Source organism: Acipenser ruthenus, chromosome 1 (assembly GCF_902713425.1).
Source record: "Acipenser ruthenus chromosome 1, fAciRut3.2 maternal haplotype, whole genome shotgun sequence".
Taxonomy (NCBI): Eukaryota; Metazoa; Chordata; class Actinopteri; order Acipenseriformes; family Acipenseridae; genus Acipenser; species Acipenser ruthenus.
The window spans coordinates 39,677,666-39,693,360 of NC_081189.1; the positions used below are offsets into that span (position 1 = coordinate 39,677,666).

Below are 15,695 nucleotides of genomic sequence, written 5' to 3' on the forward strand. Positions count from 1 at the left end.
TTAAAATGAATAATTATATAATTGTAATACGTTTTGGATGGGTAATGTGACTTTTAGCCATTGTTATTTATTATTCCTGTGTGGGATTTTAGAATGTCACTGTTAAGATTTGAAAGTATATTTGAATATAATGGATTAGGCCTGGGCGGGGTTTAACTAGGCTCAGGTATATGGCTCAGTAAAGGGGAAGAAGTTAACTGAGAAGGTTGGGTCTGAGCTGTGCTTGCTGGTGAAAGTGAATCGCTGGTTGCTGAAGCCAGGTTATTTATTTCAAGCCTGTATAGGATAAGGTTTTGTTTATTGTATTTTATTTCTTTGTGCACAAGTTATTAACTGTTCAAGTGCTGCATTTTATCCACTGTTCCGGGTTCACTGTTAAGTGCAATAACAATAAAGACATTTCCACTTTTGGATAAATCCAGTCATTTGTCTCTCTGAGTTCCTGCAACTTTACCAACAGACCCTGGGTCGCCTTAAAAATACCCCTTTAAAGGAAACTGATAAGAAAATATGCATTATAATTTGAAATGCATTAAGGTGAGTAATAAACTGAGTCCATTGTGATGTAGCAGTTGGTTCAAACAATTTAACTGCAAATGCTGGATTTTTTCTGTATAATTATGTGTAAATAAATATAAAACTATAAAGACGGGGCCACAATATTATTCCAGAACAAGGACACCAGTTTTTTTTTTTTTTATGCTGGGTTGTTTTTTGGATGATGATGATGATCATCATAATAATCATAATAATACAAATTTCACTTATATAGCGCTTCATGCAAGCATTCCAGGGAGCTTTACAAAAAGAAATACAAAAAAGCCTGTGTCGAATACATAATCCAGCTTCACATAAACAGACCCAAACAAATACATTTTCAAACAGGATTTAAAAGATTCAATTGTGATAGCATTCCTGATATGAATCGGGAGCACATTTCAAAGAAGAGGGGCATTATAACTAAATACCCCGGCTCTGACATGAATTTAAGGGACTAGAAGATTAGCATTTTCTGATCTCAGAGAATGATCAGGGTCATATGGGGTCAGCAGATCTTGAAGATAAGAAGGTCCAAGACCTTATCGGTAATAAAAATTATACTATAGGATTTCTATAGTGCCCTATAGTATTTGTAGAGTATTGTAGTGTTTACTGTGTAATTTGGTAGTATTATATAATGTTTACTATAGAATTATATAGTAATTTATAATAACACTGTAGAATCCTATAGTATCTTTAGAGTAGTCTATAATACTACTATAGTAATATTATACAGTACTATTGGTACCTTTAGTAACTGTTCTAGTTTTATAGTAACATTCTAGTTCTGTGGGAACTTGTAGTGGTACTCTAATTCTCTATAGTGGACAGTTATGTTCTTAGCCAAGCTTATAGTAGAGCTTAATTAAAGCTGTGGTAGTATTAAAATCAATAAAATACATTTGTAGGATTTACCTGTTAATGTATCTATATTATTATTTTATTATTTATTTCTTAGCAGACGCCCTTATCCAGGGCGAATTACAATCGTAAGCAAATACATTTCAAGTGTTACAATACAAGTAATACAATAAGAGCAAGAAATACAATAACTTTTGTTCAAGCAAAGTACAAGTGTGACAAACCACAATTCAATAATACAGCAGATAATAGTGATAGTTACATCAGGATATGATTAAATAGTGATAGTTACATCAGGATATGATTAAATACAAAATACTACAGGTTAAACACTTGGCAGATTACAGTATTTTGAAGTACAGGATTAAATGAAGTAAAATAGGGGGCAGATAAGAGCAAAATAAAGCACATTTACATGAAGGGTGATAGTGTCCCAGGATACAAACAGAGGAGTTCTACAGGTGCTGTTTGAAGAGGTGAGTCTTAAGGAGGCGCTGGAATGTGGTCAGGGACTGGGCAGTCCTGACATCTGTAGGAAGGTCATTCCACCACTGCGGAGCAAGGGTGGAGAAGGAGCGGGCTCTGGAGGCAGGGGAGCGTAGCGGAGGTAGAGCTAGTCTTCTAGTGCAGGCGGAGCGGAGAGGTCGAGTGGGGGTGTAGGGAGAGATGAGGGTCTGGAGGTAGCTGGGTGCAGTCTGGTCAAGGCATCTGTGGGCTAGTACAAGAGTCTTGAACTGGATGCGAGCGGTGATCGGAAGCCAGTGGAGTGAGCGGAGTAGTGGAGTAGCGTGGGCGAAGCGAGGCAGAGAGAACACCAGGCGGGCAGCAGAGTTCTGGATGAGCTGGAGCGGATGGGTGGCGGACGCAGGGAGGCCAGCCAGGAGGGAGTTGCAGTAGTCTAGGCGGGAGAGTACCAGGGCCTGGACCAGGAGCTGGGTAGCATAGTTGGTGAGGAAGGGTTGGATTCTTCGGATGTTGCTCAGGAAGAATCGGCAAGTGCGTGCCAGAGTGGAGATGTGCTGGGAATAAGAGAGGCAGGGGTCCAGGGTGACTCCAAGGTTCTTAGCTGAGGAAGAGGGAGAGAGTGTGGTAGATTCCAGAGGAACAGACATAGAGAGATCAGAGGAGGGGGAGGAGGAGGGAAAGAAAAGGAGGTCAGATTTAGAGAGGTTGAGTTTGAGGTGATGCGAGTGCATCCAGGAGGAAATAGCAGACAGACAGGTAGAGATACGGGAGGAGATGGTGGAGTCAGAGGTGGGGAAGGAGAGGAAAATCTGAGCATCATCAGCATAGAAATAGTATGAGAAACCATAGGATGCGATGAGGGGGCCCAGGGAGCGGGTGTAGAGAGAGAACAGGAGAGGACCCAAGACTGACCCTTAGGTTACCTGGTAAGTGCGGTTGGAGAGGTAGGAGGAGAACCAGGCCAGAGCAGTGCCAGAGATCCCCAGGTCAGCAAGAGATGATAGTAGAATAGAGTGATCAACAGTGTCAAAGGCAGCAGAGAGGTCAAGGAGAATTAGGACAGAGGAGAGAGAGGCAGCTCGGGCACACTTAAGTGAGTTGGTGACAGACAGGAGGGCGGTTTCAGTGGAGTGGGCAGAGCGGAAGCCAGATTGGAGAGGGTCAAGCAGAGAGTGGTTGGACAGGAAAGCAGAGAGCTGGTGGTGTACAGTCCGTTCGGGGGTTTTGGAGAGGAAGGGTAGGAGGGAGACAGGACGGTAGCTCTGGAGGGAGGTGGGGTCGAGGGTAGGTTTTTTGAGGAGGGGAGTGATAGAGGCTTTTTTGAAGGCAGAGGGAAAGATACCAGAAAGTAGAGAGGTGTTGACCTCAATGTAAAAATATACAGCTACCACTTAAATCTTTCACACCATTTACTGGTTTGTCTGATGTAGTGCCTCAATAGCATTTTCCTTGAACTGCCTGCTGTTCTTTGAACTTGTTAATGCTTGTTATATGTGTATGTGCGTTCATAGCCCCTTCCTTTTTCAACAACTTCACCAGGCTGCAGTCACACCCATATACTCCATTAAATTGTTTGGAGTTTCGCAACAGTGGTCTTGCAACAGCATCAAATGAGCACAGAAGGCAGAAAACTTCTGAATGATGGGAATTAGGCCAAACCACAGTGCTGCAATCATCACATTTTCTTTTCTTTCTTTATATGGCAGTTCGTTCACTGTGAACTGCAGAGGCCAAATGGAGTACTTAGATGATCTGAATATAAGCACACCATCACAGTTCCACATTAAGGTTAAGTCTTCCTTTCCAAACTTGTTCTTTGATTAGGTTTTTATACTTGCCCTCTACAATGTCCTTAATATAGACTTGGACTTTCATCCAACAGGGTGCCGCCATCATTTTCCAATGTATCTAACAGCAGTGCTTTGATCCCAGTTACTAAAAAGAAGTTTCTTTGTTGAACGGGTTTTCACAGTGTTCACAAGCAGCATCTGCTGGTTCCTGTCCCTTGTAATGCAAACATTCTGAACAGTAGTAATGTGCAATGCATGACAAGGCTGGATTCCCAGAGGTTTTCTGGAAGAGGTATTTCTATACCAGGACTAGCTTAGGGACATGTAAATTGAATAGATAATAAATCTTCTAAACCAGCACCTGTGAGGTGATGATGTAGCCCATACAGCATTACTGCCAACAGACTGGCCTTTTGTGATGGATGCCCCGGGGATAGATTGCTTAATCATTCTGGTGAAAACAGAGACACTGAATAGTACTGTATAGAAATACCCAATAGAACACACACACACACAAAAAACATTCTGAGGCTGAAGGAAAACATCTTCACAGCCATCTTGTGAATTAATATTCTCTAGGTCATAGAAAATATTGTTAACATCACATGCATCTTCATCAGATTCCTGGTCTTGATCATCCTGGTACCAATTAAAGATGAATTAAGAATATAATTACAACTGAGCAAATAAATACAAACTACATGTATTGCAACAATAATGTGGCATGTTTTATTAATTCAATATTACAAATTGAAACAATTATATATTAGCACATGGTTAAAATTGATCTCCAATATTTTGAGTATAGTGCACATTCATCCATTCATACATGAATTTGCAAGTTTAGCCAAAGCTGAAGCAGGACATACACACTTAATAAAATAAAAACAAAAACAAACAAAAAAAAACAATAGATAGTAATAATAATAATAATAATAATAATAACATAGCTATATTATATATTGCAATCATGTTGTGTGTAGGTAGTATATATTAATATATCCTTTAATATTTATTTAATTAATTAATTAATAATTCTGTTCATTGTATGTTCTCAAGCGTGTTATTTAAAAGTGCATTTGAAGATGCCATTGTGAAGGACTCTAACGTGGGTCATTTCCATGCTTTCAGTAATTTAAAATAATGACAACGTTCTGCCTTTAAAGTTTAAGAAATAATATCAAGCTGCAGTGATGTGCACAGGAGGAGGGGCTGGGTGGGCTTAAGGCCCTGCCTTCCTGCCCTGGGGATACAGAATTGGATAGCTGATGCTGCCTGTATTATTTCTCTTATCTTATCCCTAAGAACTGAGGCAGTGAAGCTCTCAGAATCATGAAACTCACACAGTGCCCTTGTTTTTTTTGTTTTGTTTTGTTTTTTGGGTTTTTTTTTTTTATAAATTTAGTCGTTGCCAATTATTTTTATTATTTTCTCCCAATTTGGAATGGCCAGTTATTATTTTGAAGCTCAGATCACCGCTACCACCCCTGCACTGACTCGGGAGGGCGAAGACGAACACACGCTGTCCTCCGAAACGTGTGCCGTCAGCCACCCAAGAGCTACAGCGTCGGAGGACAATGCAGCTCTCGGGCAGCTTACAGGCAAGCCCGCAGGCGCCCGGCCAGACTACAGAGGTCGCTGGTGCGCGATGAGCCGAGGACACCCTGGCCGACCTAAGCCCCCCCGGGCAACACTTGGCCAGTTGTGCGCCGCCCCCTGGGAGCTCCCGTCCACGGTCGGCTGTGGAATAGCCTGGAGTCGAACCGGCAACGTCCAGACTATAGAACGCATCCTGCACTCCACACGGAGCGCCTTTATCGGATGCGCCACTCGGGAGCCCCTACACAGTACCCTTGTTTTAACCACATAAACATGTTTTGAAAGAGGATGCATGTATTTACAAAAATAAAACAGGATAGACAGGAAACAGGATCAGAGTGCTGTCTGTAACTCAGAAAGCCAATCTCACACTATTTTGGTAACATGATAATGAGTTAGCTAGCTAGACACCGTTTATATACCGGTAACACATATACAGTATAGAAAATGTGCCTTTCCAGAGTTTTTCTGTTCTCGTTTTTCTGACTATGTTTCCATTAGAATTGATTCAACAAAGAGGTTGTGAAAATGACTACAACCTTTTTTTCTGAAAGTAAATTGTGAAGTAGTTTGCAGAGTAATTGTATTATTTCTTACAGTACTGAATGCCAGTTGAGCCTGTTAGTATTATTATTTGTTTATTTAGCAGACGCCTTTATCCAAGGCGACTTACAGAGACTAGGGTGTGTGAACTATGCATCAGCTGCAGAGTCACTTACAACTACGTCTCACCCGAAAGACGGAGCACAAGGAGGTTAAGTGACTTGCTCAGGGTCACACAATGAGTCAGTGGCTGAGGTGGGATTTGAACCAGGGACCTCCTCGTTACAAGCCCTTTTCTTTAACCACTGGACCACACAGCCTCCCAGTAGTAGACTAGTAGAGTGAATTAGTAAGTCATACAGTTATTAACTGAGTTACCTGGAAAAAGGTTTCCTGAACTCCCAGGTGTCAACAGCAGGTGGTAAATAAGAGCAGGTGTGCTTTGTTTGGAACTGTTGTTAACATGAAGGTAGATTCTTATAAAGTACGTGTATGATTTTTTTTTTTTTTTTTTTTTAAACTCAGTATGGTTCAGTTCATTTGGAGAGCAGCTATCCAATTCGGTATGCACATACACTTTGATTATCATAATATCCATGCATTTGTTAGCGTAAAACATTAAAAATGGAATGTGATCAGGACCAGACATGCAATTGTGTAGTATGAAAAGGGAAAGAAAAAGGAACATGAATAAAACAGAAGTATTTTAACTGTATTTTGTGTGTGGCCTAGGCAATCATAGCTATGACTCTTCATTGAGAAGTGAGGTAGATCTATTTCATCAATTGACAAAAAACAATTGCATGTTGAATTTCAAATTCATTTTTATTAATGTTTAATTAACAATTGCATGCCTGTTGATCACATGATTAGAAGGGAACAGCATAAATAATGAAGTTATCTATAATATTGTTTTTTGGCTGTTTGAGTGTACAGAATATGGACACATAACAGCAACAGTCTGGCATTTCCTTCTATATTAGGCCCTGAATTTTTCGACACCCTCATGGGTGTATGTAGGTACGTATGCAGGTCTGTATATAATGTGGCAAGGTAGGGTAAGCTTTGCCACATTTTGAGACCGTTCACATAGTCTTCTTGTATTAAAAAAAACAAAACACTAGACCACAGATATTTTGCAGACAGGACTGTACCTGCATATTTATTTATTCAAAATAAACAAACAAAAACCTAACTCCTGCCAGGAGTGTTGAATGAAACTTTGTAAGTCATTAACTATAAACTGGACGGCTAAGCCACTTACCAGCAAAAAACATCCTTTTACAAGTCTTTACACAGTACCTTCTTGCTGTCAGGTCTCTCTTCAGGCCTTAGCCTTCACACAGACAGCTAACATACCCATTGACCTGCTTTTATACACACCTGCCTGGTTATTTACCAGCAGGTGTTTCTAATTAAATAAAACAATTACTAATTAAACGTGTAGCAAAAACACACCTTCCCCTGTTGTGTATATATATATATATATATATATATATATATATATATATATATATAGAATAAATCTCAAACACACGTAATGTGTATTTTCCTAATAATTTATAGGACTCGTGTTTATTCTAGACATAACAGCACAAGGCATAGAGCAATAACATTACATTATTTCTCACATTACTCACTTCAAGTTTTAAAATACAAAAAAGAAAATGAGGCTACTTTCAAATCAGCACAATCGTTTATAAACATGTAGGTCGCATAGTTAATACTCTATGCATCCATTCGTTAGACTGTAGTTTGTTTTAGCTGCGAGTAACATTAATAATAATAAAAAAAAAGATCTAGCCAGCCAAAAAGACCAGGTGAGGCAAATAACATACTCGATTGTCCCAAAACAAAAACATAAATTACAACAAATTAAACACGCAGTGGAATGAAACCGTACTGTTAACACTTAGTATGGTAACACTTGCAGTACTGAGTCGTTTCTAGTTGTACTCCCCTCAGAAACTGTTCCTTTGCCTTTATTGCTTCAAAATAGGTGCCATTGCCTTAAAAATTCAAGAACTGTGTGTGTCTATAAACGTTTTCCCAATCACCTTTTCACTCAGGTGTACTAATTGCCCGTATGAAACAGGTATTTAAACCGCGACAGTAGAACCGATTCTCATTTAGGTGACAGGACCGCCCTTGACACCACGTAAGGAAAAGTAAAAATGGTAAGTCTTGCATACGTGTGTGTGTGTGTGTGTGTGTGTGTGTGTGTGTGTGTGTGTGTGTGTGTGTGTGTGTGTGTGTGTGTGTGTGTGTGTGTGTGTGTGTGTGTGTGTGTGTGTGTGTGTGTGTGTGTGAATAAAAAAATAAAAAAATAAAGTGTTGCTCATGCCAGCTGTATATACGTAAACTTGCAACTGTGCACTACTATACAGTATAATACATTATTTATCTTCTGCTTCAAAAAATAAATAAATAAATAAATAAATAAATACTGATTGTTCAGCATCCCGTTTCATCCCGTCGCCATCATAAAGTTGCTGTTAACTGATCGGAGGTACACACTTCAAAGTGTGCAGTGTTTTGTTCCACGGGGTTCCCAAAAACAAACTAAACGTTTTACATATATGAAACTCGGTCTTAACTAACCTTGCATTGACCCCCCCCCCCCCCCACTTTTTTCCAGAGGGAGTGCATTTCTGTCCATATTGGCCAAGCTGGAGTCCAGATGGGCAATAGCTGCTGGGAGCTGTACTGTCTGGAACATGGCATCCTGCCTGATGGAACTATTTCTGATCCAAATAGTCCTGCCATAATGGACTCCTCCTTTGGGACCTTCTTCAGTGAGACTGGATCAGGAAAGCATGTACCCAGAGCTGTGTTTGTAGACCTGGAGCCCACTGTCATAGGTGAGGACACTGGTATGATGCATTTTTTCTGCAGCTGCATAAGTTTGTGGCAGCTTTTTCATAAACAGTGTGTTTTCCAGCAAGTTTATAGATATAATTGAGAGCGCTCTTTAAAAAGGCTATTGGAAAATGGTTAGCTTTGATACTGATGTGATGCAGCCATCAGAAATTTATTGGGTGGCTTGTGTCTGATATTGCATGGAAATTGCATCCATTTTAATGTTGGCTATACTGTTCAATTTAAGTATATTGTATTACAACAAGTGTAATATACTGTAGGTTGGAGTAGAAATTGGCTTTTATTATACAGCATATTGTAACAATTGCAGACATTTTGCATGTTCAGTTGAATTTACTATTGGTCATTTTGTATAGCAGTAGTATACACAATGACCTTTGAACCACTGGTTGCAAAAAAGTTCACTAATCTGAATCGCATACTCTAGTGCGATATAATGGTAGATCTGCACAACCTAATGTCTTAAAGTCAATGCAAGGTAGTAATGAAATTAAACTTTTATACGCCCTCTTTCTGGATTAGAAGCAGCATGTGGACCAGGCTTTGCATGAACATGTAACGTGCTACAGCGCTACCACAAAAGCGGTCTTGTTACAAGGTTCCCAATACATTACATATGTCCTTTTTTTTTTTTTTTTTTCCTTTGTGTATTTGCACATCAAACAATTTAATATAAGGTTGTACAACTGTCAGAAGTGAAGTCCTGTGTGGTTATTGTATTTTTTTTAAAGCCTATGGTACTGGAGCCTTTCTAAAAGGGGAAGGGCGTGGGGAAGGACAGGGTGGTGGGTGGAAGGGAATGTTGCTTTGCTCTTGAAACAAATTACTCTGCTGTAAAGACATGCACAACTGGTTGTTGGACACAGGCTCAACCTATTTATTAACTAGTATACAGGCTTTGGCAATGCCACTTCTACAATTTAATGTTAACACTAGATGGGGGTTGGGGGGTTGGGGGGGGGGGTTGGCAGCACAAGTTATGTACAACATTTAACATATGATTGTCAGATGTTTCTGAATATGGAGAAAGCGGTGGATTAAACACTATTAAATCCAACTCCTGTGATATTGGGTGTTTTCAGCCATCAAAGGCATGAAAAGCTGTGCTCCGCTGTAGCATAAGACATCGGGATAGCGAGGTAGATTTATTGTAGGATATAAGCAGTGCCTTGTTTTATGTAGGATGCAGAGTATAACCACATACAGGTTACTATTTACCCCTCCTCTAACTGGGCAGGTAGTCCATGCTTCCAAGGAGAAGTACAAATGGATGTAATTTCAGGCTTTTTTTTCAGAAGTGTGTGTAAAAACATTGCAAAAAATGTTAAGCTTTACCTGAAACTGCTAGACATTTGACTGTGCTGTGTAGCCAAAATCATTACGTTCGTTAGCCTGAAACGTCAAAGGATTCCTGAAAGGAACAGTAACGGGTTACATGTAACAGTTCAAATGATCCTTTACTTCATGAGTTTGCCTCCTTTGATTCACGTAGGGGTTGAACCAGCTGAAGCTTCATTACCATCACTAGTTGATTTGTAATTTAGACGTTCCTGCCCTTTTTCAAGAACGGACGCATTCATCCTAAACTTTCTCTTCCCAGATGAGGTCAGGAATGGTACATACCGCCAGCTCTACCATCCAGAACAGTTGATATCTGGGAAAGAGGATGCAGCCAACAACTATGCACGTGGCCACTACACCATTGGGAAGGAGACCATTGATCCTGTAATGGAGAGGATTCGTAAACTAGTAAGTGACTTTTTCTCCTAGAAGTCTTGATGTAGATTCCATATTTACAGGATTTATAAACTTCTTCAGCAGTGTGTGCTGGTATATATGACTAATTATAACCCATTGTTATGTTTAACCCTCCAATTAGGTTTGCCAAACTGTAGTTCTGGACTTTCTAGTTTTAAAATGGCCATATGCTTTGAGATGCCCAGTTCTAGAATATTAAAGTCTTGGATTAAAAAAGGTTTACTTGCAACCCTCTCAAACAGTGGAGAAAATATTTAACGTCCAACCTAGATACAGTTTAATAGTGTGTGAATATATTCCAAGCGTTATTTCTTGGAACTTCATGAAACCTGTTAATTGTACAATGGGTTGCAGGGGCTTTTTGCTACTTTTATGGAGATTTCTGTGCCAAGGAAAATCTCGCAAATGACTGGTGTCAATCATACTTTCTGCTTTCCTATCATTTCCTTTGGATACTAGCATCCACACTCAATCACGGTGTGTCGTCAGTTCAGCTGGTCAGAAAAGGACGCCAACTGAATGTAGCAAAACCTGTTGTGTAATTAACCAAATAAGATTTGCCACAAACTCATTCCTTAACCATATTTGAACCTTGAATGTGTAAATTATGTAAAACATACAGTATTAGTTGTCCATGTGTGCATGAAAGGCGAAATATCCAGTTGCTTTCATATCTCTCTTTTCAGGCAGACCAATGCACTGGCCTTCAGGGATTCTTGGTTTTCCACAGCTTTGGAGGTGGTACTGGGTCTGGATTCACATCCCTCTTGATGGAACGCCTCTCTGTGGATTATGGGAAGAAGTCCAAGCTTGAGTTTGCAGTCTACCCTGCTCCACGTGTTTCCACTGCGGTGGTGGAACCCTACAACTCAATTCTGACAACCCACACCACATTGGAGCATTCGGACTGTGCCTTCATGGTAGACAACGAGGCCATATTTGATATCTGCAACCGCAACCTGGATGTCGAGCGTCCGTCCTACACCAATCTAAACCGCCTAATTGCTCAGATTGTGTCATCGACTACTGCCTCTCTACGGTTTGACGGGGCCTTGAATGTTGACCTAACAGAATTTCAGACCAACCTGGTTCCCTATCCCAGAATCCATTTCCCTTTAGTTACCTATGCTCCCATCATATCTGCTGAGAAAGCCTATCATGAGCAACTGTCTGTGGCAGAGATCACAAATGCCTGCTTTGAGCCCTCCAACCAGATGGTGAAGTGTGATCCGAGGCGTGGGAAATACATGGCCTGCTGTCTGCTGTATCGTGGGGATGTGGTACCAAAAGATGTGAATGCAGCCATTGCTAATATTAAAACCCGGCGCTCAATCCAGTTTGTCGACTGGTGCCCCACTGGCTTTAAGGTGGGCATCAATTACCAGCCGCCCACTGTGGTTCCCGGAGGAGACCTAGCGAAGGTCCAGCGGGCCGTGTGCATGCTGAGCAACACCACGGCTATTGCAGAGGCCTGGAGCCGCTTGGACCACAAGTTTGACCTGATGTATGCGAAGAGGGCCTTTGTTCACTGGTATGTGGGGGAAGGTATGGAGGAAGGGGAGTTTTCAGAGGCCAGGGAAGATATGGCTGCCTTGGAAAAGGATTATGAAGAAGTGGGAGCTGACTCTGCAGATGGGTTGGATGAGGAAGATGAGGACGAATATTAACCTCTGCAAGCAATTCCTTCTCCATGTAAAAATATGTATTTAACGAGAAAGTAGTCTGATTAAGTCTACACATCACATGTTTTGTATTCCTAATAAATATGCATTGTACAAACACTTGTTTTGAGTTTGTGTGTGCAACTGTAAAAAATATTTTATTGCAAACAATTTTTAATCTAAAAACCCTAAAAAGACAATTAGTTCTCTGAAAATCCAGTGCATTTCAAAGTATCCTGAGCAGTCTTGTTATAGTGCTGAGATTCATAGGTATCAGAACAACTGCTGCTACAGCACCAGGAGTAGGGTGGGCAAAGCAGGCCTCTGGCGATTCTGCCTCTATGGAGAGTGCTGCTCATGAACTTTGCAGTTTTGAACTTGTCATATAATTGAAATTTATTTAGAATTATAAATACTCCAATAAATAAAAATCACAATCCTACTTTTTTTGATGGTTTTTGTTTTATTTTAGAAATATCATGTCCAGAGTCTTAACTGATAAAAGTGTAATCAAAATATTGAGATTAATGTAAGACATGCCATGTGCAATGTATTTTTCTTTTTGCTTGTAGCATCTTCCTGTTCTCAAAACTGTGTTGGTGCGATATGGAGTGGTGGGTGTGTGTGTTGTGTGTGTGTGGTTGGGTTTTTTTTTTTTTTTTTTAAAAAGCCTCATTTATTGTTCTGAATGCCCCTTTCCCTAATCTCCATTGGTGACCCTTGGTCCTTGTTTCTTTTTTCTTTTTTTTTTTTTTTTTTTCAGGTTGAAAAAGTCTTGGACATTGTCAATACTTGAATCGGATCGCCGCGGAGTCGTCTTTGTTCAAGACTGAATAGATTCAATTCTTTAAACCTGGAATAATTCTGGTCGCTCTTCTTTGCACTCTTGCTAGAGCAGCAATATCCTTTTTGTAGCGAGGTGACCAGAACTGAACACAATATTCTAGATGAGGTCTTGCTAACATAATGTTTATAGCAGGCTGCACATTATTAAAGAGTAGGCCGAGTTTAACCCTTAGCAGCAATATACACAGACATATCTAGGCAATTTCCTTTAAAATTACTGTTAATTGTTTTATATTCCACGAAACACATCGCGAACAAAAACATTCAAAATCAAAGCATTAATATTGTCCTGTTACAATATACTCACTCATTACTCTTTATTCTGAGATTACAAAACCTAAACCAATCTGGGCCGCAGTAAGATTTACACTATTTGCTGTTGAAAGTTTCTATAATGTATTGTAATTTAAACCAAGAGCACATCGTGGTTGGAATTTTAGATATATGGGCAGAAATATGATCAGCGATTGGCAAATTTGGGGCAGTGTGAGCTTCATTCAGCCTGTATGATTTTTTTTTAACTTCAAATATATTTAAAAAAAATATTGTAGCACAAGGATAGTAATATTTAAAAGACTAATACATCAGGTTTTAAACAAGGCTTTAATAATTGTGTTTTGATATATAGTAAATAAAACTCATGCCTTTTAAAAGTGACACATATGCATATAGCTGCAATAAGGACTAGGTGCAGTGGCAGAACTGCTGTGCCTGCGCCATCCTTGCCCACAAAGAGAGGCGTGTTTTTGGGAGGCTTGATTGTACACTCAAAACTTCAATCTGCATTCGGGAAGGTTCAGGCCCAGGGCCAACAGTTCAGTGCAGCAGGTGTTCAGGGATGTCAGAGATGGGAGAACCACAGCCAATCAGGGGCTGGGCTTGCCACGTTGCAACAGGGATATGTAGCGGGCTACTGCTGAGATGGAGAGACAAGATGGAGTGAAAGAAAGAGCACAGAAGCAACACCTAAACAGTGCAGAAGAGAAGCAGGACTACAAGAGAGAGAAATCAGAGACTGCACTGTAGCAGTGTGTTTTTGGACTTTGTTTTGTATATTTGTATTATTTGTCACAGTCTGAGTACCACTGGCTGGTAAAGCAGCACGCTTACACTGTCCAGTGTAGAGTCCCGGCTTAATATTATTATTATTATTATTTGTTTTTAGCAGACGCCTTTATCCAAGGCGACTTACAGAGACTAGGGTGTGTGAACTATGCATCAGCTGCAGAGTTACTTACAATTACGTCTCACCCGAAAGACGGAGCACAAGGAGGTTAAGTGACTTGCTCAGGGTCACACAAGTCAGTGGCTGAGCCGGGATTTGAACCGGGGGCCTCCTGGTTACAAGCCCTTTTCTTTAACCACTGGACCACACAGCCTCCTTAATAAACTGCTGAATTCGAGAACCTAATAAACCTGGTGTGAGTTTGCCTTCAATTCCATGCAAAGCTACAATATGTTTCCAGCATATAAACATAATATTTGAGCGAGTATTTTCTTTTGTTTTAAAGATTAGTTATGGCTGACAGCTAAAGCTAAATAATGCTTAAAAATGCATCCTTGTGAGAGGAGCTTGTGTGAGGCTGCAAACCAAGTGCTGTCACCTCCGCCCGTACAAATATTGCATAGTAGACTAATGTCCTAATGTTTCACACAGCTGCATTTTTTAAATTTCTAATTCCATTACTTTAGTTGTACATTAAAAATGAAACCAGTCACTGCTTCATTGTTTTAATATCAGGACTTCTTAATGATACATATCATTTTCACATTTCCATTTTAGTTTGTGTTTTAAAAACATTCAATCTGATATAACATTCCCCTTAAACTATGCAACTTGGCCTCCTTGTTTTTTGTTTCTATGAATTTCAATTTCAATTTTTTATCATTAACACATCCCATTAATGTAGTGGAGAATAAAATGGGGAATGGGGTTCAGGGGCTGGGGCTGTAAATATGGGCGAGTCACTGGCCACCAGGTTTTCTTAAGGATCAGTTTGCTGCACAGTCAATGTTGGTTCTATATGAGAAGAAAAAAGAAAACAAAGTTTATATTGTGTCAGTTCATTTCAGCATTCAAATGTGAATCCATTTTTTGTTGCGACTTTGTTATGTGGAATGTAATAAACTATTATTGTGTATGTATATAAATATGTGTATTATGAAAGCATAGATTAAAAATAACATTAAAATATACCCCTGTATGCTAAGGGTATGCAGACAGCTGATAGGTCTGGAAGGGGGTACGTGACAATCAAAAGTTTGGAAACCGCTGTTTTAGATGATCCTCATCATAAACAGAGTGTTTGCTGGTCTGCACTCTGTTCTCACAGCTAAAACCACGTTCTGCTGGTACACAAGATACAGGTATCGTAATTGTAATTGCTGCAAATTTTGAGAAAGCAGGAAAGATGTTGGAATAGTTCTCAATAAAAACCCTGCAGGCCTCATCCATGGTCTTAAAACCATGATTTTTAACATGTGTTTTACTTGTCCAAATTCTTGCCTGATAGTGTCAACGGGTAAGATGCTCTGATACAGACTGCTGAGTCACTCTAATACCAAGGACGTGTGTTACATGGGACACTGAGACCTCCGCTGTTTGTTTTTTTTTATTTCTAAAGAGGATGCAGAGCAGTGGAACCATTTTTACACATTGCACTGCATAAAACTACTTCGTAATATAAATTAAATGACTGGATAGGGATGAATTATATTATATTTGTGTTCATTGTGCACTGCTGTTATTTTT

At 39.9% G+C, this 15,695-nt stretch overlaps 1 protein-coding gene across 1 annotated transcript; it reads left to right on the forward strand.

Moving 5' to 3' along the window:
• Positions 1-7,883: 7,883 nt before the first annotated feature.
• LOC117421148 (tubulin alpha-8 chain-like) lies at positions 7,884-12,217 on the forward strand. The gene is made up of 4 exons (XM_034035140.3): positions 7,884-7,975; positions 8,437-8,659; positions 10,279-10,427; positions 11,123-12,217. Exons 1-4 carry the CDS (start codon positions 7,973-7,975, stop codon positions 12,101-12,103), a joined length of 1,356 nt encoding a protein of 451 aa, XP_033891031.2. The 5' UTR covers positions 7,884-7,972; the 3' UTR covers positions 12,104-12,217.
• The last annotated feature ends 3,478 nt before the right edge of the window (positions 12,218-15,695 follow it).

Coding starts and splice junctions, on each gene's coding strand:
- LOC117421148 (XM_034035140.3), top strand. Junction 8,660..10,278: donor CCTGGAGCCCACTGTCATAG/GTGAGGACACTG, acceptor TTCTCTTCCCAG/ATGAGGTCAGGAATGGTACA. Junction 10,428..11,122: donor TGGAGAGGATTCGTAAACTA/GTAAGTGACTTT, acceptor CTCTCTTTTCAG/GCAGACCAATGCACTGGCCT.